The 25958-nt window shown below is 21.6% G+C and overlaps 1 protein-coding gene and 1 long non-coding RNA gene across 5 annotated transcripts in view; one reads left to right on the top strand and one right to left on the bottom strand.

The window, feature by feature from the left end:
• The window catches only part of LOC127281343 (B-cell receptor CD22-like), a 42133-nt gene that overhangs the window by 474 nt on the left and 15701 nt on the right, over positions 1 to 25958 (bottom strand). For 2 of the 4 annotated variants that reach the window (XM_051305021.1, XM_051305020.1), the window contains exons 3-15: positions 24140 to 24272; positions 17987 to 18195; positions 15460 to 15570; positions 13457 to 13660; positions 9275 to 9423; positions 9002 to 9152; positions 8576 to 8706; positions 7907 to 8066; positions 5988 to 6284; positions 5478 to 5798; positions 2711 to 3001; positions 2316 to 2425; positions 209 to 861 (exon numbers count right to left, since the gene is read on the bottom strand). In XM_051305021.1, coding sequence (XP_051160978.1) covers positions 748 to 861; positions 2316 to 2425; positions 2711 to 3001; positions 5478 to 5798; positions 5988 to 6284; positions 7907 to 8066; positions 8576 to 8706; positions 9002 to 9152; positions 9275 to 9423; positions 13457 to 13660; positions 15460 to 15570; positions 17987 to 18195; positions 24140 to 24272 — 2381 coding nt within the window. In that variant the 3' untranslated portion in view covers positions 209 to 747. Of the gene's footprint in view, positions 1 to 208; positions 862 to 2315; positions 2426 to 2710; positions 3002 to 5477; positions 5799 to 5987; positions 6285 to 7906; positions 8067 to 8575; positions 8707 to 9001; positions 9153 to 9274; positions 9424 to 13456; positions 13661 to 15459; positions 15571 to 17986; positions 18196 to 18447; positions 18471 to 24139; positions 24273 to 25958 lie in introns of those variants that run through there. The other 2 variants (XR_007842997.1, XM_051305022.1) reach the window with 2 other exon arrangements.
• LOC127281367 (uncharacterized) lies at positions 18653 to 22314 on the top strand. Its single transcript, XR_007843006.1, has 3 exons — positions 18653 to 18725; positions 21831 to 21973; positions 22183 to 22314. It is a non-coding gene; the product is annotated as an uncharacterized LOC127281367 (long non-coding RNA).

The raw sequence follows: 25958 nt of genomic DNA, 5'->3' as shown, positions 1-25958 counted from the left end.
ACAAAAATTTAAATAAACGGAAAAAGAAAATTTTATAAGAAAGCAAACTGCAAAAAAAGCAAAAAGAAAAATTAACGCATTACCGTTATAAAAAAAACGAAAGATTACAAAATCCCTAAAAATAAAACAAACGTGACAAAAATTGCAAAAAAAAAAAAAAAAAAAGAGAGAAATTGTTTCTGGCTATTGAAAAAAATAGACAAACTCGTTGTCAAGACTTGACACAAAATATATTAAACTCAGAGTAATACATTGTGTTTTGTAGCGTTTGGTTAGAATATGCTACGAGAATTATTTTTTTAGTCTTTCGTCGAATGTTTTTCTTTTCTTTTTTTTTTTTTTTTATCTCTTATAGCGTAAGTTTCTTACAAAAGTGATCATTTTTTTTTTTTTTTTGCTTTTTTTATTTATTAATTATTATTATTTTTTTACTTTTAAGTCTGTTACTCGAACAATTATTAACGCGAGTGATGAAAATATTATTGTTACTTTTTTTTTCCCCCTCCATCATTTGCGTAATGTTAAGGCGCGTTTTAAACGCGATTTTTCGCAAAAAAAAAAGGAAAAAAAAATAATAATTTTCACAGTCTAAAAAATGAGGTTGATGATTTTTTTTTATCGCGGGTGCGTTGAATGATGATTTGTTTGTTTTTTGTTTTTTTTTCATTACTGTGCTAGGGACTGATGATTTCTCGTTCAGTCTTCCTGATATGTTTCTTCAATGTTTTTCCATTCGCGCGGTTCCTTTTAGACACAACTCTCTGGACCGGGTATGGAATTTGCGATGATGATCTCTTTCATGAGATTGCGATCAGCCTTGAAACTTATTGGTTCCCACGATTTCGCAGAAAATGGATTCAGCTGAAATAAAAGGCATTTTTTTTCAATTTTTGCTATCAAAAAACAAATAACAATTTTTTTATTATCAAATTTTTTGAATAAAAAAAAAAATAAATAAAATTTTCCAAAAATAAAATAATTATAATAATAAATTATTCACAAATAGAAAAAAAAATAATTGAAAAGTAATTAAAGATAAAAGATACAAAAAGCAATTTAAATAAATAAAATACAAAAAAATAGTAAATAAAACAAAAAATTGAAAAAAACGGAAAAGTAAATAAAAAATAATAAAAAAAAAAAATTGAAAATAAATGGAAAATTAAATAAAAAAAAAATACAACAAAAATTTAATAGAAAATTAATCAAATTAACAGAAAAATAATTTAAATAGTAAATGAAATAATAACAATTTTTCCGATTATCAAATTTTTTGAATAAAATAAATAAAAAAATAAAATTTTCCAAAAATAAAATTATAATAATAAATTATTCACAAATATAACAAAAAAAAATAATTGAAAAGTATTTAAAAATAAAAAAGCAATTTAAATAAATAAAATACAAAAAAATAGTAAATAAAACAGAAAATTGAAAAAACGGAAAAGTAAATAAAAAATAATAATAAAAAAAAAATTGAAAATAAATGGAAAATTAAATTAAAAAAATACAACAATTTAATAGAAAATTAATAAAATTAACAGAAAAATAATTTAAATAGTAAATAAAATACGAAAAATAATTGAAATTAAATGAAAAAGTAAGAAATAATTAAAGAAGCTAATTTAGAATATTAAATAAAACAGAAAATTGAAAAAACGGAAAAGTAAATAAAAAATAATAATAAAAAAAAAATTGAAAATAAATGGAAAATTAAATAAAAAAAAATACAACAATTTAATAGAAAATTAATCAAATTAACAGAAAAATAATTTAAATAATAAATAAAATACAAAAAAATAGTAAATACGAAAAACAATTGAAATTAAATGAAAAAGTAAAAAATAATTAAAGAAGCTAATTTTAAAAAAAATTGAAAATAAATGGAAAATTAAATAAAAAAAAATACAACAAAAATTTAATAGAAAATTAATCAAATTAACAGAAAAATAATTTAAATAGTAAATAAAATATAAAAATAGTAAATACAAAAAACAATTGAAATTAAATGAAAAAGTAAAAAATAATTAAAGAAGCTAATTTAAAAAAAAAATTGAAAATAAATGGAAAATTAAATAAAAAAAAATACAACAAAAATTTAATAGAAAATTAATCAAATTAACAGAAAAATAATTTAAATAGTAAATAAAATATAAAAATAGTAAATACAAAAAACAATTGAAATTAAATGAAAAAGTAAAAAATAATTAAAGAAGCCAATTTAAAAAAAAAATGAAAGAGTAATTAGAAAATAAAAATATCCAAAACCAAAAAAAGAAAATAGAAAAAATAGATAATACAGTAAATTTTCTCACACTGCATCTGTTTGATTGAAGGCCTTGTTTGTGAATGTCATACGGTGCAAATAGAGTATCCGGCCTCACTGGCAAAAATAATTGTGGCTCCCTTTTGATTTTCTCGTGATCTAAAAAAAAAACTAGTTTTTTAAAAATTCAACTAAATTTTTAGACATTTCAAATATAAATATAAATATCAGAAATAAAAAATCATTTTAAAAAATTCAATTCCATTTTAGACAATTTCCCTTTTTTTTTTTCTCATTCTCTCGTTTTCTATTTAAAAATAATTTTAAATATGTACATAAATAAAAAGTTCGCAAATTCAAATAAATAATATATATGATAATTAATAATTGAAAATAATAAATCAAAATACAATAATTTATAAATAAATTTATAAAATTATATACCTTGAGGCGATTGAATTATATCGGGTTGATTATTTAATGCATAATCGGCGACCTGCTTGAGTGTATATTCAACAAAATATGTATGATCACCGTGTGTGACATCGAGCATTGAATTATTTCTCGAATCAGGTGGCGTTATTATTGGTTGTTTCATATAGGGTTCAATATGTACTGGCGATGTTGTACCACGTCTTCGATACATCATTAACATCACTGACAATACAGTTACTCCAAGTGCCATTAAACAACCAACGAGAAGTAAAATTAATGGCACCATACTGACACCGCTGTCTAAAATTCAAAAAAAAAAAAAAAAATTATTTTTTTTTTTATTCACTCTCCTTTTGTTTTGGAAAGAAAAAAAACCAAATTTTTTCCCCCTTTTTCATAAAAAAAAAAATATAAAAATATATAATTAATATAAATAATATTTCAATAAAATACACTGAAAAAAAAATATTTATTTAATTCAAATATATAATTTATTTCATTTAAATAAATATTATTTGGTTCAAGTAAATATTTATTTGATAATAGTCAAGTAACCAATTATTTAAAGCAAAAAAAAAAAATTTTTTTTTAGTATAAAAATTATTATGTATTATATTATTATTATTATTATTATTATTGTTATTATTTCATCATCATTTACCTACTAAATTTTATTATTATTATTAAATTCTGTAATTATATATTATATTATTATAAATATTGTATTATATTAGGTATTATTATATATTTCGTTACAAAAAAAATATTTCAATAATATTAATCAATAATTTAGAACTAGAAATTCGGAATTTTAATTCAACGATTTCTTTTTGTTACAGAGATTGAGAGAAGCTGCAAATTCCCCATCTTCGGAAACAAAAAAAGAATTCTTATTAGTCGGATAACTTCATTTTTCGAAATAAAAGTTTGATATTGTTTTTCGCGTTTTTTTTTATATTTTTGTAAATTATAAAAAATATTATCTAGTTTTAAATTATTAAAATAATAAATAAGTATTTTAGATTTGTATTTGTAATTTTAGATTTTAGAAATTTTTTTTTGTACGAAAATTTACATTCAATTATTTTTTTCATATAATTAATAATTTTATATTTAAAAAAAAAAAAAAATTTCTTACATTTTAAGTTTATATTACAAAAAAAAAAAATTATATTTTTTATATTTTCTTCTTTTTTTGATAAAAATATTATATATTTAAATTGTAGAATTTAGAATATTATATAGAATATAAAATACTATTTAAATTAACATAATTTATAATGAAAAATATTTAAAAATAGATAAGTTAGAATAAAAATAAGTTAAAAATATTATATAGAATAATAAATTATTAGAATAAATTTATTAATAATTAATAATAGTAATAATAATAAAAATAATAATAATAATAATAATAAATTACTAAATAACAAAAAAATAATAATTGTCAATTCTACGAACAAAATGACATGAAATCGAAATAGTAAATAATAAAATTTCGATTTTTATGAAAAAAAAACAACTTCTTATTTCTTGCCTCTAAAAATTTATTTACCTTAATTTTTTAATTTTTCCTAGTTTTAAGACTGAAATTTTGATTTTCGTTTCAATTAAAAAATTTACTAAAAATTTTGCTAGGTTTTTTTAGTCTAATTTGATAAATAAAAATTTTTTTTTGTTTGAAAAAATCAAAATTTGACAAAAAAAATTGTTTTTTTCAATTTTCAATAATTCGCAATAATTTAAAAACTATTTCCAATATTTTGATTGTTTGCAATTTTTTTTTTTCAATGATTAAAAAAACCCGTTAATAATCTGCTTTTGATAAATTAATATTTATAACAGCTTTTTATGTACAAATACATAAATATTAATTTTTAAATATCTCAATAAGAAATATTTTAATTAATCATAATTAAGAGAAAAAAATATTGTTTTTTCAACAACTCAATATTCATATTTAATAATTTAATTAAAATTCTTCAAAAACAAATTTAAATTAAATGTAATTAAAATTTTTCAATTAAAATATAATAATACATATATATATATGAAAGGAAGACATAAAATTTTTTAAAATTTAAGCAAATTCAAAAATAAAAACAGAAAATTCTTTACAGAATAAAGAAAAAATTATTAATTAAAATAAATGAATTTTAAATTCACATAAGAATGAAAATTATTTATAAAAATAACAAAAAAATTATTATTTATCAGTGTATGGCCATAGAATTTTAAAACTCGGGATAACGAAATGAATTTTAATTAAGCTTTTTTTTTTTAAAAAAAGGTAAATTAGCCTTAATTTTTTAATTTTTCCTAGTTTTAAGACTGAAATTATTTTCGTTTCAATTAAAAAATTTACTAAAAATTTTGCTACGTTTTTTAGTCTAATTTGATAAATAAAAATTTTTTTTTGTTTGAAAAAATCAAAATTTGACAAAAAAAATTGTTTCTTTTCAATTTTCAATAATTTTTGCAATATTTTAAAAATTATTCCCAACATTTTGGTTGTTTGCAATTTTTTTTTTTTTCCCAAATCCATGAAAAAGTCTTGAATTTTATTTTCAAATTTAAGTGACCATCCACTGATTTTTTAAATAAATGAATAAATAAATTATTGTATAATAAATAAATATAAATAAATAATATTATATAATAAATAATAAATATATATAATAAATAAATTTTTGTACAATAATTTATTTATTATCTGATAATAATTTTTATAAAAGGAAAAAAAATTAATAATAAATAAAAAAAAGAAATTACATACCTTGATTCTTCTCGGAATCTCGAAGTAAAATATCTTCAAGCATTGTCGGATCACTTTTGCCCTTTGCATTGATTGCAAAAACCCGTAAATAAAAATGCGTAGCGGGTAAAAGATCAGCGACGGCTATTCGAAAAATTGGTATTTCCATAGAAATGCTCGAGGCGTTTAATCGCATTTTCCCACTTGAAACCTCAAACGCCTCAAGCTTAAACTCTTGTCTAATGCCACCATCATAGCCCGGAACACATTCCACTTCCAAAATTTCCGAGCTTAAATTCAGAGCCGCTTTTATTGTACAATTACTCAACTGACTCGGTTTTACTGAAAAGAAAAGCGAAAAAAAAATATATATAAATATTCCCTTAAATTTATTACATTTATAAATATTAAATTTAAATATTTAAAAAAAAAAAAAAAATTCAATAATTTGAAATTAATGGCACAAAAAAAGGGGAAAATTTTTCTCGCGATTGCGTAAAGGGAAATTTTTTTTTTCTATCGATCACATACCTGCGGGAATAATTTGATAAATGCATGGAGCTTCTTGTTTTCCAATGGGATTTCTGCCCCAACAAGTCAAGGGTCCATAATCCCTATCTGATATTGGTGTATAAATTAATTCACTCATTGTTCCATTATTGCCATCGAATTTTGCTGAAGCTCCCTCAAAATTTTCTCCACTATTATTAAATTCCCATAGAAAATCAACGTCCGCAGGATCAGCATCAACTTCACAGCGTACTTTCACTGATTCCTCCAATGATGCGCCAATTATTGTCACCTCTTTTGCCTTACAAACAGGCGCATCTATTAAAAAGAAAAACAATTTTTTTTTCTCAAATCAATTTATATTTTAAAGCAACAGAAAAAAAAAATTCTAAATAAATTTTGCGAAAAAAAAGAAAAGAAATACACAAATACTTTTTAAATTCTATGGAAATTAAAAAAAAAAAATTAACAAAATTCTAAATAAATTTTGCGAAAAAAAAGAAAAGAAACACAAATACTTTTTAAATTCTAAGGAAATTAAAAAAATATTAACAAAATTAAAAAAAAAAAAAGATGAATTAAAAACATAAAAAAAATAACAAGTCTCGTTTCTCTCTCTCTCTCTCTCTCTCTCCAGTTACTGAATCAAAACGATAGAAATTAATTAATAAATAATTAATTATAATAATTAATTAATAATAAAATTAATAAATTTTTTTCAAATTACTATCTTGTACGAAATTTCCTGTCGCATCTTTTTTCTCATCATAAATTTTTTGTATTTGTATACAATTTTTGAATCAATATACAACTTTAAAGAAGAGAAGGACAGACCAAGCATTTTATTATTATATATAATAATTGAAAATCAAATAATCAATATTTTCAAAATATATATTTATTTACAAAGGGAAAAATTATTCAAAAATTGGTAGAATTTTTTCTATTTACAAAAAGGAAAGAAAATTAATATATATATTTTTTTAAGATTTCATTTAATTTATTTTGTTAAGTATTTTTTTTTCTCTTTTTTATTTATATTTATTAAATATTTTTCAATTCCAAAGAAAAAATTGATTGGAATTTTTCAATTCCAAAGAAAAAAATTGTTATTTTGTAACTTCAAAAGAAAGAAAAAAAAAATTGATATTTTCCAATTTTATAGAAAAATGAAAAAAGTGATAATACTTTTTAAATCCAAAAAAAAATTTACAAAAATTGATAAGTTTTTTTTTTATTCTAAGGTTATTAAAAATTTACAATTATCTGTAAATTCCAAAAAAAAAAATTATATAAAATTTAAAAAGAAAATATTCCATTTCAAGAAATTAAAAAATATATTGAAAAATACGTTTCATTTTCAAGAAATTATAAATAATTTAAACAATTATAAATTATTACTGCAATTTCAAGAAAAATTATATAAAATTTAAAAATAAATTGTTCCATCTCAAGAGACTATAAAATATTGAAAAATACATTTCATTTTTACAAAATTGTAAATTATTTAATTAATTATAAATTATTACTGCAATTATAAAAAAAAATACAAAAAATATATGGAATTTAAAAATACTTTTCAGTTATGAGAAATAAAAAAAAAAAATTGAAAAATATATATTTCTCAACTCTACGAAATTATCAAAACAAAAAAATATTTTTCAACTACAAAATAATTATAAAAAACAAAAAAACTGGAATTTAATTCGAATTCCCAAAAAATCGGAAAAAAGTACATAAAATTTTTCCATAATCCTCGACTTTTTGATAAAAAATCATTATTCCCATTATTATATTAACAAAATTAAAAAAAAAAAAAGATGAATTAAAAACATAAAAAAAATAACAAGTCTCGTTTCTCTCTCTCTCTCTCCAGTTACTGAATCAAAACGATAGAAATTAATTAAAGTGAATGATTAATAATTGGAAATTGAACTCACATTGGACTCGTAAAGATACAGCAGAACTGGAAGTTTCTCCCCTATCGTTGCTCGCAAGACAGGTATAATTTCCGGCGTTGTCCCGTCCAATGCTTTGCAGAACCAAACTTTGAGTGCTCATTATTATTCCAGCCGAGTAGTTCTGAGCGAGGACGACTCCCTTTTCACGGGCAAAAAGGGAGGATGAAAAATGGAAAAAAAAATAAAAAAAAAATAAAGAAATATGAAATTTCTTATTCATCGTTAACAGACATGAAAAAAGCCCTTACAACTCTTCGCTAACAATCAAATTCAGCGTTTTTCGACGAAAAAGAAAATAAATTGCTTTCTCAAAAAAAAACACAATTTGTCAATCAACGTTACTTTTTTTTTATTTCAAAAATTTATGTAATAAAAAAAAATATTTTTAAATTAACGTGATGATAATAAATAATAATTAAAAAAAAAAATTGTAAACTAAATTAATAATATAAAAAACTATATAATTTCAAACTAATATAATAAAAAATTTTTTTTTTGTTGTATTTTGACTAAAAGTGATTAATTAATTTGCAATTATAAATTGTTAACAAACTAAAATATTGTTGAAAGCAAAAAAAAAAATAAATTTTCGAATTTTTTCGAATATGTTCTTGAAAAAAAAAAAAAAATAATTAAAATATTACTTACATTGTGTTTCCATGTTATTTTGTGATGTTCCGGATTTGCTCGGACTTTACACTCGAAATAGACGTCGTCGCCTTCTTTTATATTTTCTGCATTCAATGTACTTCCCAAATGTAATTGAACTTTTGGAGGAACTAAAAATAATAAATTTTTTTTAATTTTCTTTTTCCAAATTTTTAATGGTAATTTAATTATATTTTGTTTTTAATAAATTCTAATTACTTTATTTTTTTAAAATAAATTTTAATTTCTATTATTTTTTAATAAATTCGAATTAATTTAATAAAATATAAATAAAATATAAATTAAAAATAAAATTTCAAAAATTTTTCAATTTTAACACATTTTTTTCAAAATAAGAAAAAAGTATTTTTTTTTTTTCGTTTCTAAAAATGTAGAATTATAAAGAGAGGGAAAAAAATTGCTTACAGACAACATTGAGGGGAAATTGGTCATCGAGATATGCTCCGGCCAATTCTGGATTTTCCCCTCGACACTTGAGAATATCCCCATGATCCTCAGGAATCGGAGAAAAGATCAAAGTACTTAAAACAGACTTCGAGTCTTCACCATTTACTACCTACAGTATATACATATATATATATATAGAGACGTTTGACAATAAAAAGTAACTAATACCCGACAAATAAATTTAGTTTTAGAGAAAGAAAAAAGAAAAAAAAGGGGAAAAAAAAATCTTACCTTGCCACTTTTAAACGAGGTTCCATTTTTATCAAGCCAGGAAATTTTTGCTCGAGGATGAGAACCAATACATTTACAGGAAATCGAGTAATCCTTCTCTGCTTCCAAGATCAAGGGCTTCGTTAGTATTTCCACCGAAATTGGTTTCACTTAAAATCAAAGCAAACATGAATGAGTTTTATACAAAAAAAAAATAAATTTTCATTCTTTTATATATAAAAAACTAGCAAAATTAAACGCGCGCCAAATTGAGTATTTAATTGTTTGTTATAAAGAAATTAAAGATTAATATTATCAAAAATAATTTAATTTATTAGAATATTATTACATATTAAATGATAATAATGAAAATTATACAGGCCTCGAATTATACGACTTTTTCCGACTTTTTTCAAAAATACGACTTTTATCGACTTATTTTAATAAAATGCGACATTTTTTTTTATATTTGAAAAAAAATGTAAATAATACATTTTTTTTAGTATAAAATGTAGATCTTCTTCAGATCTTCTTCAATTCAATTATTTAACAAATTTTGAACTAAAATGATTCTTAACTAAATTAATTATTTTTAATAATTTTAATGAAATACATCACAAATTCAATTATATCAAAATTGTTTTTTAATTAAAATTTTTCTGAAATTTAACAATTGTTTATAATTTAATAAAAAAAATATCACAATAAAATTGAATTATTTTTTAAAAATTTCAATTCAAAATAAACTAAAATTCATTTATTACCCGAAATTTTAATTCAAAATCAATTAGAAATCCAATAATTATCGAAAATTTTCAATTTAAAATTTAATTATTTACCAAGTTTTCAATTTAAAATGAAATAAAATTCAATTATTTTCTAAAATTTCTATTCAAAAATTAATTATCCAAATTTTCAATCAAAAATGAACTTAAATTAAATTATTATCCAAAATTTCAATTAAAATTCAATTATTTTCGAAAATTTCAATTTGAAAGCTTCAAAAATTTAATTATTTCTACAATTTTCCATCTAAAATTTTTTGAAATTCAATTATTTCTAAAAATTTTCAATTCAAAAACAATTAAAATTGAATTATTTTCAAAAATTTCAATGGAAATTTATTTATTTTGAAAATTTTGAATTAAAATTCATTTGTTTTGAAAATTTTCAATTCCAAATTAATTAAAATTCAATTATTTTCAAAATTTTAAATACTGAATTAATTAAAATTAATTATTTTCAAAAATTTCAATTAAATTTCATTTATTTTAAAAATTTTCAATGAAAATTGAATTATTTTCAAAAATTTCAATGGAAATTTATTTATTTTGAAAATTTTGAATTAAAATTCAATTTTAATGAAATACATCACAAATTCAATTATATCAAAATTATTTTTCAATTAAAATTTTTATGAAATTTAACAACTGTTTATAATTAAAAAAAAAAATATCACAATAAAATTGAATTATTTTTTAAAAATTTCAATTCAAAATAAACTAAAATTCAATTATTACCCGAAATTTTAATTCAAAATCAATTAAAAATCCAATAATTATCAAAAATTTTTAATTTAAAATTTAATTATTTACCAAGTTTTCAATTTAAAAATGAAATAAAATTCAGTTATTTTCTAAAATTTCTATTCAAAATTAATTATCCAAATTTTCAATCAATAATAAACTTAAATTAAATTATTATCAAAAATTTCTAATTCAAATTCAATTATTTCCCAAAATTTTCAATTCAAAATGAACTGAAATTCAATTATTTAACAAATTTAAAATCAAATAAAATTTCATTATTCTCAAAAATTTGAATTCAAAATTAATTGAATTTTCAATAATTTGAATTTAAAAGCATCTAAAATTTAATTATTTCTAAAATTTTCCATCGAAAATTTTTTTTTTTGAAATTTAATAATTTCAATTATAACTCTAAGAAAATTCAATTATTTTTAACTATTTTAATAATATTCTTTGAAATTTCAACTATCTGAAACAATTTTTTAATTAAAAATGATTTTCAAATTATTTTATTTTGTCCGCATTTTCTAATAAATTTTTAGTGAAATCATCTAAAATTTTAATTACAAAACACTTTAAGTTTCAATTAATTTCAAAAATCTCAATTTTAAATCTTTGAAAATTCAATTAAATTTAAAAAATGTTTTCCAAAAATTGTTTGATAAATTATTTTTAGTTCTGTAAAATTTAATAATTGTTTGAAAATTAACAATATCTTTTGAAATTTAATTATTTCTAAAAATTTCAACTTTAACCCTTCGAAAAGGATTATTATTTAAAAAAAAATTTTTTATTTAAAAATCTATAAAATATTTTTGTCAAAATAAAAAAAAAATCCATTTTTTTTGGAATATAAATCGACTAAAACGACTTTTTTTGTTTCTTTAAATTGATTCGAGACCTGTGTTTCTATAATTAATATTTAATAGGTAATCGTTGGCCCCTGGTACCTTAAAAATTAATTTTTAAAAATAAATTTTTTCAAATTACTATCTTGTACGAAATTTCCTGGCGCATCTTTTTTCTCATCATAAATTTTTTGTATTTGTATACAATTTTTGAATCAATATACAACTTTAAAGGACAGAAGGACAGACCAAGCATTTTATTATTATATATAATAATTGAAAATCAAATAATCAATATTTTCAAAATAAATATTTATTTACAAAGGGAAAAATTATTCAAAAATTGGAAAAATTTTTTCTATTTACAAAAAGGAAAGAAAATTGATTTATATTTTTTTAAGATTTCCTTTAATTTATTTTGTTAAGTATTTTTTTTTCTTTTTTATTTATATTTATTAAATATTTTTCAATTCCAAAGAAAAAAATAGAAAATTGTTATTTTGTAACTTCAAGAGAAAGAAAAAAAAAATTGATATTTTCCAATTTTATAGAAAAATGAAAAAAGTGATAATACCTTTTAAATCCAAAGAAAAATTTACAAAAATTGATAAGTTTTTTTGTTCTAAGGTTATTAAAAATTTACAATTATCTTTAAATTCCAAAAAAAGAATTATATAAAATTTAAAAAGAAAATATTCCATTTCAAGAAATTAAAAAATAGTATATTGAAAAATACGTTTCATTTTCAAGAAATTATAAATTATTACTGCAATTTAAAAAAAAATTATATAAAATTTAAAAATAAATTGTTCCATCTCAAGAAACTATAAAATATTGAAAAATACATTTCATTTTTACAAAATTGTAAATTATTTAATTAATTATAAATTATTACTGCAATTATAAAAAAAATACAAAAACTATATATGGAATTTAAAAATACTTTTCAGTTATAAGAAATAAAAAAAAAATTGAAAAATATATATTTTTCAACTCTACGAAAATATCAAAACAAAAAAATATTTTTCAACTACAAAATAATATAAAAAAAAAAAAAAAACTGGAATTTAATTCGAATTCCCAAAAAATCGGGGAAAAGTAAATACAAATTTTCCATAATCCTCGACTTTTTGATAAAAAAAATCATTATTCCCACGTTTTACAAAATCGCGTCCAAAATTCAAATTCCGTGAAAAGAGAGTGAAACCAAAATAAAATCTACTACTATAAAATATCCTTGAAACCCCCTCCAAAAAAAAAAAAAAAAAAAAAAAATCAAGAAAAAAACACCCCAAGAAAATTTGTAAATGTAGAAGAATTAAAGAACGACAAGAAAAAAAAAAAGAAACTTCTCTCTTTTTTTTTTTTAGTCACTGGGAAATCACGATAAGATAATTTGCTGCTTGAAGCAATTTTCTTAGTGCGGGGTTAAAAAAGAAAAAAAAAAAAAAAGGTTGATCTCGTCACGTACAGGAGAAAATTATAAAACGAGCGATAAAAATCTTGCAAAGTGAAATAATCTTGCTTGCATCTCTTGAATTTCGTTGACACATATCTGAGAGCAGGAGAGTGAGAGAGAGAGAGAGAAAGACTGAAATGTGTTATACAAAAAAAAAAAAATGAAAAGTCGCTCGTTGAATAAAGGTCTGGACCTGACTCTCGCGGGGCTATTTAAGAAAAGTCGAGCTATAGGAAAACGGTGTAAAGCTTTTTATTCTTTTTTTTTCCTTTTTGTTTTGTTTTTCTTTTTTTTTTTTTTTATTTTACGCTGAGAGAGAAACTTTCTTTGAGCTCTCGCAATATGAAAAGCTTCTAGATATACTCACAGTATACGTCTAAAAGGACGTTCTTTTCCAAGGGAGTCATCAAATTCGTGTTAGTGGCCCTACATTTGTACGTTGTATTTAGGTGCTCCCTTTTTAGTTGAGATACTGTCAGTTCATTGACCACGATAGTTGCTCCTAATTTTTGCAATAGTCCCATTGTTTCGGTTCCATTGACAAGCCACGTGACCACTGGTGTTGGTTTTCCTTTAGAAAAAACGAAAAAAAAAAAAAAATAAAAATAATTTAATTTTCAAGAAATAAATTACATTTTTTTCGCAACCACGTTTCAATGATTGAAAATAATTAGTTGTAAAATTGATAACTGACAAATTTATAAATATACAAATTTGATTTTGTCACATTAATTATTTATTTTCATCCATTTTTAATTTCTTTTTAAATTTTCTAGTCGTTTATTCTCGTCTGATTTATTTCAATGATTTTACAGAAAATTCGTGATAAAGACACAATTTTTTTTTTTTAATAATAAATAATCTATGTAAATCCCTTCTTTTTTTTAAAATTTTATATTATTTCGTTCGAGTCGAAGAAATATGAAGATTTCAAGATTTAAGTTCATTTTTTTGGTTGGCAACAAATTTTTGCTTAGAGATTAATAAACAAAAATCATTTTTTCATTCTATAAAGTGAAATAATTGATAATAATAGACGTGACAATTTTTCTAATTTTTAAAAATACTATCAATTAATAAAGTTTGTGAATATATTTGAATATTAATTTAATGTTGCGATTAATTTTGTGACTAATTTGTGATATGGATCAATTTATAAAATTAATTTGAAAATGATTTGAAGCCAATTTGGAAATAATTTAAAAAATCTTTGGAAATAATTTAAAAAAACAAATTAATAGGTAAAAAAAAGGAAAATTCGTTCCAATCAACTTTCATAGGATTTATTCTGGTAAATTTTGTTAATTTCACGAAAAAAAAATCTTTCTTAATTTTCATCTATTTTGGACTATATTTAAAATGAAAATTTATTTAAATATTTCTGCTACATAAAAATTATAATTTTTCCAAAGTTCCTCCAATAGAATAAATTAATAATAATTATTAATTCCTTTTTTGTTTTGCTTAAAAATATTCAATTTTTAATTAATACAAAATAAAAACAAGTTGGAAATTTAGATGTTCATTACATGAATATTTTGCTTCCTCTTTACGATCAGCAAAAAAAAATTTGCTTCCTCCTCCACGAGGAAGCAAAAATAATAAATTTACTAATTAATTTAATTTAAAAAAAAAATAATAAGAAAGAAATTTAAATATTAACATTTTAATTAATTAAAAATAATAAATTATTTAATTTAATAAAAAATAATAATTTATATATTCACAATTCAATTAATACAATAAAATAAATAATAAATTGATTATTGAATTTAATGAAACAAAATTTAAATAAGAAATTTAAATATTTCCACTTCTATTAATACAGATAAAAAATATAATAAATTATTTAATTTAGTAAAAAAATTAAATATAATAAATTGAAATATTCAAAATTCAATTAAAACGTTAAAAAATTAATTTTGTTATTTAATTGAATAAGAAAATTAAATAAGAAATTATTTAATTTAGTAAAAAAATTGAAATATTCAAAATTTCATCTAATTCGTAAAAAATTAATTTATTATTTAATTTAATAAGAAAAATGAAATAAGAAATTATTTAATTTAGTAAAAAAATTTAAAATATTCAAAATTTCAAATAATACGTAAAAAAAATTAGTTTTATTATTTAATTTAATAAAAGAAATGAAATAAGAAATTTGTAATTAAATAATTACTTTTTTTTCATCATTTTCACAGTAAATCACAAAATAGAGGTTTTTTGCAAATACACACATAATATATTTTGCGGCAAGAATATTTCTCGAAAACTAAAATTGGATTTATGTACGAGGCGACGATAATAAAATGAGATAAAGGTGTAATTTTCTTGGAAATTTAATTATAATGGTTTTGTATCTTATCTTACCTCCTTTAACTTGACAAGATAAGCTAAACTCAACCCCAACTCGATAGGGTCCAACGACATTTTCCACCTCGGCTCCTGAACTGTCGAAAATTAACAACTCACGTGGAGGAACTGAAAAGAGAATTACATCAAGTAATTAAAGTTTATCTTTTGTAAAAAAAAAAAGAAGAAAGGAAATCTCAAGTAATCTTTAATTGGATCTATTTCGATACGCGACAGCTCTAATTAATCTTTTCCGCAAAATAAAAGGCAAACAATAAAAAAAAAAAAACTCCAATTACTTTTGAAATAATAAAAATTAGAAAATAAAAAAAAAATTTTTTTAAATAATTAATTAACTTTTCAACTGCTTTGAATTTTTATTAGTTTTCTACAATTTACATTTTAATATTTTTCTAGGAACAAAAAAAAATTAACAAATTTAATATTTTTTTCGTTTGTAGAAGAAAAAAATGTATATTTTTACATATTATTTTCGCCCAACAATTTTTATATTTCCTTTGTAGTATTATAATTTTCCTAATTATGTAACAAAAAGAATTTTTCTAAAATCTTTTTGTAATAAAGATAAAATAAAAATAATGCAAAAATACCTTAATTAATTGAGTTATTTTTCTTTTTTTTATAAATACTTTTTTCTCTATAGAATTTTTTTTTAATTAATGTATTTTTCTTCTCAAGAGAAATAATTTTTTATATATTTTTTTCTCTTTTATGGGGGAAAAAAAAAAATTCTTTGTAGATTGTATAGTATTTTTTTTTTTTTTTTTTTTTAAATAATATGTATATATTTATCTCTCATGAAAAACTATATTTATATTAAAATTTCAGTAAAAAGAAGAAGAAACTAAAAAATATGTTTCTAAATTATAATAATTTCATTTTTGAAAAATTCCATATTTACACGCAAACATCTCTGATTTGAAAGATTAGTACATGAAATATTTCAATTTTATCATAATTTTTTTTAAATTTAATTCTTAAAATAATTCTAATATCTAAAATATATAAAATAATTTCTTTTTTAATTCGAAAAAATATTTTTAATTATTTAATTATTTTTTTCGTTTTTTTAATAGATAATATAGCATGATTAGATCTTCAAAAGAAGATTTTTTATCAATTTAAAAATTATTCAATGGGATTTTAATTTTTTTTTATGCGAACTAAATTAAATTTTTTTTTTTTAAAGTATTTTTTTCCTAATCCCTTTCCGTTATAAAAATTGTGAATTAAATTTTTTTCTTTCGTTGCAAAAGAAATTAAAAAAAAAACACAATGTTTTATTAATAAAATTAGTATGAAAAAAAAAATTATTAAAAATAATCAGAGTACTATTATAGAAAAAAATAAAAGTAAAAAACTTTTTCGTTTATTATTTTTAATAATAAAAAAAAAAAAGGATGAGAGTAAAGACCCCTAAAAAGTAGAATTTCCCTCAGAAAAAAGTTGTAAGGACTCTTGGATTGGAAAAAGGCTTGAATTCAATTAAGCCACAGCTTTTGAAGTATAAAAAGTTTTTAAAATAATCCTTATTCCAACAGATATTTGAATGTGTATGTATATATATATATATAGAAATAATTTTACATCCGCATCATGTGCCGAATGTTAATTTTAATATAATAAAAATTCCTATTAAAGCGAAAAAAAAATATATCGGAAAAAAATCACATTTTCGCATTTTCAATGTAAAAAAAAAAAGAAAAAAAATTTCACAGAAATTTTCATGTTTTATTAATTTATATTATTTACTAATAATAATTAATAATAATAATAATAATGTACTATTTACTTTTATATTAATTTATTATTTAATAATAATAATAAATAATGTGAAAAAAAGTAAACGATTTTTTTTGTATCGATCCGATCTTTAATTGTCAAATAATAATAATAAATTATTTAATTTTATATTTATAAATAAAAATTTCTGCGAATAACGATTTAGGTGTAACATAACCTAAAATTCGATAAAATCGTTTCGCCCTCTTGTCCCATTGTTTGCTACGCCCCTGTATTATATAACAGTCAACCTAACCTCAAATTTCAATTTCTAATTTCTATACAAATTAACTAAAAAAAAATTGAGAAAAAAGTAGCAAAAAAAGAAATAATAATAATAATAATAATAATTTACTATTTACTTTTATATCAATTTATTATTTAATAATAATAATAAATAATGTGAAAAAAAGTTAACGATTTTTTTTTATATCGATGCGATTTTTAATTGCCAAATAATAATAATAAATTATGTAATTTTATATTTATAAATAAAAATTTCTGCGAATAACGATTTAAGTGTAACATAACCTAAAATTCGATAAAATCGTTTCGCCCTCTTGTCACATCGTTTGCTACGCCCCTGTATTATATAACAGTCAACCTAACCTCAAATTTCTAATTTCTAATTTCTATAAATTAACTAAAAAAAAAATTGAGAAAAAAGTAGCAAAAAAGGAAAACAAGAACGTACAAAGAAAGATATTATATAGAGTATAAGTTTTTTTTTTTATTTTCTTACCGATCACTGTGAGATTCACTTGGAAGTTTCGAGTCGGAGAGTTTTTAAAGTCCACCCGACATCGGTAAATGCCCTCGTCATCGAGTCGAACAGTTTCCAGTGAAAGAGTAGCTGGCTTCGTCACTGTTACGAAGTAAGCTCTGGATTTCACGTCATTGTTTTCCGACCAGTTGAGAGCTTTATTGAAAGCTCTTCCACGTACGTCGAAGCTGCAAAAGAAAATCGTTGCGTTTTATGGTCAAAGTATATCTATATCTATATATATTATAAAGAGAAGAAAAACTTCTCGATCTTCTCTGCGCGCCTTTTTCACTTTTTCAAAGTACGCGCACGCGGGGGCAAGGGGGGATTATATAAAAGTCTTAAAAAACTTTTTTCAAAGAGAGACTCAAATATCGTTATATCCGCGATCTGTTATAAAGAGTGAGAGAGAGAGAGAGGGGAAAAAGAAATTGATCTACTTTTGCATTTATTGGACCAACTTTCAATTGAAGATTATACGGTGATTTGATTCGAGATAGAAAAGGAATGAGAAAAAAACTGTTTCTTTTGTTCCAGCCAATCAGAATTGTTTATCGTCGGTTATAAATTCGATGTTTTTTTTTTTTTTTTTTGGAAAAAAAAGTACAGTTGGTACTGCTGTTTCAGAAAAAAGAAGAAGCGTTTGTTTTTATCGCGTTTTATAATCGGTAAAAAAAAAGTGGTTTTTAAAGTAATTTTATTACATTTCCGGAAGAAGGTAATTATACTTGACAATTAATAGTTTATTTGCAAATAATTAAAAAGTGTTAAGTGTAGAGAAATTATTCAAACGAACGAGATTTTAATATTTAATCCCGGTTTCAGTATATAACCTCTAAAAAAAAAATGTGACATTTTTTTTGTGTCATGGTGCGGTCACTAAAGATGCCGATTGTTGCGAAACGCAATTGCGCTTGCGCTACTGTTAGTCTCTCATTGGTAGAAAAAGGCGCGTTTATTTAAAATGCTAAAATATAAAAAATGTTTATAAAACAATAAAAACAATTTTTAAGTAATTAATTTATTGTTTTTTTAATGTTTAATTATGTTTTTGTAATAAAAATTAATTTTTATCAATTATATTGAAATTAATTTTCCAATAAGAATAATTTTTCTAACTTTTTTTCTGTAAAAATTAATTTTTAAATTAAAATAAGTTAATTAACTAATTAAATATTACGGAAATTTTTTAAATTAATGAATATTAATAAATTTATCAATAATAAATAAACATACGCTTGCTTTTTTAATAGTTTTAAAATTATTTTCACTTAATAATAATGTCAAAATAATTAATAAAAATTAATTTTTTATTCTTTAATCAAAATTAATTTTTGTCAATTATTTTGAAATTATTAAGTGCCAATAATTTTAAAACTATTAACAAAATAAGCGTATGTTTATTATTATTAATATTATTATTATTATTATTTAATTAATTTATTATTATTTATAAATTTAAAAAATTCTCATAATAATTAGTTAATTAACTTAGTTTAATTTAAAAGTTAATTTTTACAGAAAAAAATTTCCGTAAAATTATTTCTACTGCAAATTGATTTCAAAATAATTTGATAAAAATTAATTTTAATTAAAAAATATAACTAAACATAAAATAAAGATTAAAATTTTTAGTATAAAATTTTTTTATTGTTTTTCTAAACTATTTCTTAAATTAGAACATTTTAAATAAGCGCGCCTTTTTCTACCAATGAGAGAGTTACAGTAGGCGCAAGCGCAGTTGCATTTCGCGACACTCGTTGGCATCTTTACCGAACACAAGTTTTTGATTGGTCGGTTCTAATGCAAAAATAGTTTTTCTACTGGAAGTGACCAAACCCGAGAAGGTTTAGGTTAGGTTTTTCTTATTGAAAAATTTAAACGCGTTTATCTCAAAAATGACATTTTCAAAGTCAATGAACTTAAAATATCAAAAAAATAGTAGAATAAGAAAAAAAATTATAGAATTAGTGAAAATTTCTACTAATTTTTAGTTACGTTTTTACTAAAACTTTAGTAAAAAAAAATGATTACTAAATTAAATAGTAATATTTTACTAAAAATTAATAAAAATTTCTACTAATTTCCTTATTTCAGATGATTCTGTCTCGATTTATCATATCCGTAGAAAATCACTTTTTTTTAAGAACTTGAAAAATAATTCTTTATAACTTCGATAATTATTAATATTTTTTTTGTACAAAAAACTAACCAGTTTTACTTCATAATAAAAAATATTTTTAAAAAATTAAATAACAAAAACATATCTACTTTTACGATTTGTTTTCTATAAGATTGCAATGAAAATTTCCCCGCGCTCTTGAAGTGATTTTTCATTTTAAAAAAAGCACTTCTGTTTATCACCGTTGTATACTATATATATATATATAGACAAATAGAACAAAAAAAGAAAGAAAGTAAAGAGTAGAAAAACTATCCTAGTGTATTTGTCAGTTTGAAAAAGTCCATTTCTATTGTTCGAGAAAAAAAAAAATTCTGTAGTGTCTATGTTCCTTTTCAAGGGGGAGTAACATATAGAGTGTCCGAGAGTTGCTACTGTTTTTTTTTTTTTTTTTTTTTCAATGAAACTTGAATTTTTTTTCGGAAAACATACAGCTGTACTTTTAGGTCATGACCTGAAAGCTCGCCCGCGAGTAGAAATCCATTGATCGTTGTTAACAAAAGGTCAAAGAATTGTAACTGTCGGGGGGTATAGGTATTTATCTTCTTCTCTATATTGCTGCGGTGTGCAAGATCCTACTTTCTTATTGATTGTTGGTGTATCAGACAGGTAACTACTTTTGTTTAACTTGGTACTATTTATCATTGTTAACGACCTTCAATTACTATATACATATATTTCCCTACATTGACATTCGACAAAACTATAATATGCTATATATATAAAGTTACCTTTTGCATTTATACTGTTTTCCTAATCGCAAGCGCCACTCGAAAGTATCTATTCTTCTATATACAATCGAATATTGCGCCTGCTTGCATTTCAAATATTATTCTATTATTCAATAAAGCTAAAATAATAACTGTTATTTATCAAGAAACTGAATATTTCCCTCTATATATGTATAGATTGAATCAAGAAATTTATTTTAGACTGTATTAATAATTGCTCACAGCATCTGCTCAGTTTACAATATATTTTCCTATAATAATAAAAATCAATATTAGAAAAAAAATAATTTCAGATACATTTTATCTGCTTCTGATATAGAATTTACATTCGCTACTTTTTAATTCTCAAAATTTTAACAAATACTTCTTGTTTAAAAATAATTTTAATTTAAGATTACTTTAAATTTTATACTTCCATAGATTTTAAAAATTGTAGAATTTATATTTTTTTTTGCGACTACCAAAAGTAAAATTATGAATTCTTTTCATAGAAAAATACAATTGTTAGAGTTGAGTGGTGCAACAAAAAAAAAGAAAGTATTTTTTCTATTATATATGCATAGGAAAAATGTATACACATATATATAAACTCTCACTCTTTTGTCCCATAAAGTATAAAATAACTGACAATTTCTATGCAAGCAAATTAAATAATTTTCATTTTTTAATATATTATTATACACCAGAGATGGAATCTATTTTGAAAATTATTTCAAATAAATTATTGTAAAATATTTTATTACTCATAATTATAGTTAAATATTTCATTACTAATAATTATAGATAAATATTATATATCCTAAGAAAAATCTATTTTAAAAAAATTATTTATCCAGATAAATATTTTTTAGCGAAAATTTTCATTAGAGTAGCATAATATAAATAAATCAATATTGTTATATGGTTATAGAAGGAGGGGCCCGTCTTATAAAGAAGAAGATTGTGATCAACAAGAGAGAAAATTGGAAGTAAGAAAAGAAAAATAAATAAAAAAAAAAAGAGGGACGAAAAACATAGAAATCATAGAGGGGAAGAAAAAGGTGGAACACTAAGGTAAATATATAGGGTGTTAGCAATGAATTGAGAGTCCAAGCCTGATATGCAGAGAGGTAAATTGAAAACGAAAATCAAACGAAATCGAAGGTCTTGTCAATTTGAAAGATAAATCAAAAGAAATGTGATACTACTCGACGAGCTTTTATGTAAATTAAAAAATTTTTTATCAATTTTATTTCATTTTAGTGTGTTTTTTTTTGTTACAGATCTCTTATCACCAAAGGTCAAATAGCAGTACTGCGGTTCAATACTGAAATACCGTAACCTTTTTTTTAATTTAGGTTATGTTTCTTTTTAAACAAATACAGGGATTAAAATTATGAAAAATCTTATCCATGGAAGGTAGAAATAATTATTTCTATCAAATTCAAATCTTTTTTATAATTTTAATTTCTTTTTTAAAAGAAGAAACATAACCTAAATGTAAAGACAAGTTACAGTATATTAGTTTTGCACGGCAGAGTATATAACATTATTTAAATATCAGTTGAAGAAAATTAAAAGTATTTGAGGCAATTTAACTATTATTGCCTCATTGCTGAAGGCAAAATTTGATAACTATTGCCTCTTACCTCTGAAGGTAAAATATCAGTATCTGCAAACATTATTTAAATATCAATAGAAGAAAATTAAAACTTTGAATTATTAATCAAATTTATAATTTAAAAAAAATTAATACCAAGATTCGAATTCTGAACGAAAACATCTAAAGTAACATTACTAAGTACATTAATTTAAGAAACATCATTTATTAAACACTTTTGACACAATCATCTAAATAGTTTATCTCCCAACGAAATAAAATTCTTTTCAAAAATTGTAATAAGTGAACATAAAAAAAATTCTTTCAACGTATAAATGTAATTTTTCTTTCATCAATTTTTTTTTACAATAACAAGTGGAATCAACATAATACGGTCTGTTGATTCGAATTTTCAAATAATGAAAACAGTCGAGAAATGTCAAAACCACCCCTTAAATATATATCATCAATCATATTTATCAAAGAACAATGTCATTATTTTTCATAAAAGGAATAAATCATAACACATAACAATGTCCCTAAAGCTCGCGTACACGAAAGAAACGCATTCCATTAAAAATATCTGTATTTTTTTTGTTCCCTCGTCTTTCTGAACCCTATAACGACGTCTTTATACAACGGAAATATGCGATTTAGAGAGATCGACTGATTTTTCCTCAGAATGCAATATAACTGACGTCAGTCGTCGCGCGCGTTGACTTGACGGGAACGCGTTTAGTCACTATACAAAACACGATTACATTTGCTCTGAATATCAAAGAAGTAGACATTCAACTGGTAGGGACTTTAAGCTCTTTTTCGGTGTATGTATATATATATATGTGAAACACATGAACATATACACATTGGAAAAATCTCAAAGTGAGCTAGGAAAAGCCAAGAGAGTGTCGTGAAAAAGAGCGGGAGAAGAGAAAAATAGAGAGAGAGAGAGAGAGGAAGAGAAAGTGTATAGAGAAAAAAAAGAGGGTTTGCTGAACGAAAAAGGGAGTGAACGTAATGAGAAGAACTTTTCTCTTTTCGTTGGGCCACGTAAGTCGCATTTTTACGCAGGAAGCCTATCAAAAGGAAAAAGCAATTTCCCACTAGAAAAAAAAACCTCAAGACGAGGCAAGGCTTTCATAACTCATACAGAAGCTCTTCACGTCGAGAAGAAAAGCGTGCAAGTAATTCTCCCCGTTGTTTGGCACCTCTTAAGTCCCTTTTTACGTGAAAATTATTTGTTTAAGTTCAACACAGAAAATGGGTAATTTTTTTTCGTCTCCAGACGCCCTTCTTTTTTTTTGTTTCACTTTTTTTTTTTATTTTCTATTTATATGGGGTATCAAAAAAAAATTTCTATTTTAAATAATATATTCAAATATCTTAAAATAATTTATGTTCTTAACTTTAGATTTTAAAAAGTATGAAAAAAATTCGTAAATTTTTAAAATTCTAATAATTTTTTTTTATTTTGTGTTTATATTTAGAAGAAATATTAAAATTGTTATCTCGTTTCTGTAAAGAAATCTAGCGTGTAACGTTTCGGGGTTGGGAAGCTATATATTAGTAAAACTAGATATATATATGTATATTGGATTATATACAATATGAGCTTTATGAAAAACCGATAAGCGATTTACCTGTAAATCGGCCTGACTGCATCCTCGCGAAACCATAGCACCATGTAAACGCGATCTTCTCGCGTGGACGGTTCAATGTCACAAGGCAAAGATGCTGTTTGTCCAAGTACTGCATTCACTTCCGTTGAAGAGACTGTAAAAGATAATTTATTCTTAATTTACACTTAAAAAGTTGATAAAGAACTTTTAATATTTTGCAATATATAATATATAATAATAATAATAATAGCAGTACTGCGGTTTAAAACTAAAGTACCGTAACTTGTTTTTTCCATTTAGGTTATATTTAAAAAAATATAGGGATTAAAATTATAAAAAATTGTATCCGTGAAAGGTAAAAATAATACAACATAACCTAAGTATAAAAACAAGTTACGGTATATAACATTATTTAAATATCAGTTGAAGAAAATTAAAAGTATCTGAGGTTATTTTAAATGAGTGGACAAATTCTCAATAATTTTAAAATAGAACGAGTAATATTAATAGTTACAGAAAAATGAATAATTATATTATTATAATGATGACTTATTATACATTATTATTTTTAAAATATCAATTTTTAGACACCCATATATATATATATATATAGGGAATATTAATTATTAAACATAATCGATTAATCATAAAAAATGATTAACTAATCATCTCTGATTTAATTTACGTTAAATAAAACTTTCTTGCAAAAAAAAAGTTAATAAAAATTCAACTAGAGTATATTTTATAAATATTATTTTAATTTAATATTGTAGCATAATAAAAAAGATAATATATATTATTTAAATTCTCAAGTTAAATGAAAATTAAATAAAAATTCTAATAATTGAATTCATTTAAATTTTATGTTTTTTTATACGATTTATATATATGAATATATATATGTAAATGAATCTTTAATATGAAATATTAAAAAAGTTTATATATGGGGCATTCTACGTGAAGCGGACAACCCCGATCTTGGTTTTTTTTTAAATTATTACTTTTAAATATTACAATTTTATTAAAAATTCATTAAATTTACTAAAAAATCGACACCATTCTTTTCTTGATTTAATAAACTTTTAATAAAAATGTAATATTTAAAATATTGAAAAATAAATCAAAATCGAGGTTGTCCGCTTCATGTACAATGCCCTATATATTATATTTAACAATTCGTGTTATTTAAAATAAATTTGAAATTTTTTTTACTAAATAACCATTATCAGAGAAAAATAAAAATATGCGCATACACAATTTAAAAATAATAAAAATTTAATTTATAACTTCAGCACATTCAAATATGGAAAATTTAGTATTATTTTCCAATAAATATTTTTTTTTCACAAATATTAATTATGAACAGTTTCTTAAACTGTGCAATTAATTAGTGTGTGTGTGTAATTAATGATTTTACAATCGGGTACTAAAAAAAATATATAAACCACATTTAATTGTATTTTCTTTCGGCGGGATATAAAAAGAGGGATATATATATATATTTATATATAGATATATAAAAGGCAGTATTAAAGATTCTTTTGTGGCAAAAGTAAATTGTGGTTGCGAGAGGCCTCCTTGGTGGATTAAATTTACGACTGGAAATCGAGCGCAATTGCGATTAGGGGCTTTCATTAGTCGAATAAACGCTGAGAAATCAGAGGCCGTGAATAGAGAGAGAGGGAGAGAGAGAAAGCGAGTTAGTAGTGAATAACGTCGCGAACGATTCATAGACGCATACATACCCGAAATTCAGTTTCAGAAATCAGAGAGAAAGAGAGGTAGGGAGCAAATATCAAGTTTCAGTAATATTAGGGGTTTGGGAATGTCATGAGCAGAC

Source organism: Leptopilina boulardi, unplaced genomic scaffold (genome assembly GCF_019393585.1).
Source record: "Leptopilina boulardi isolate dan_hultmark-lab unplaced genomic scaffold, ZJU_Lbou_2.1 LbouV2_266, whole genome shotgun sequence".
NCBI classification, from domain to species: Eukaryota; Metazoa; Arthropoda; class Insecta; order Hymenoptera; family Figitidae; genus Leptopilina; species Leptopilina boulardi.
Note: the sequence above shows the minus strand (reverse complement) of the source record. Positions and strands in the feature narration are given on the sequence as shown.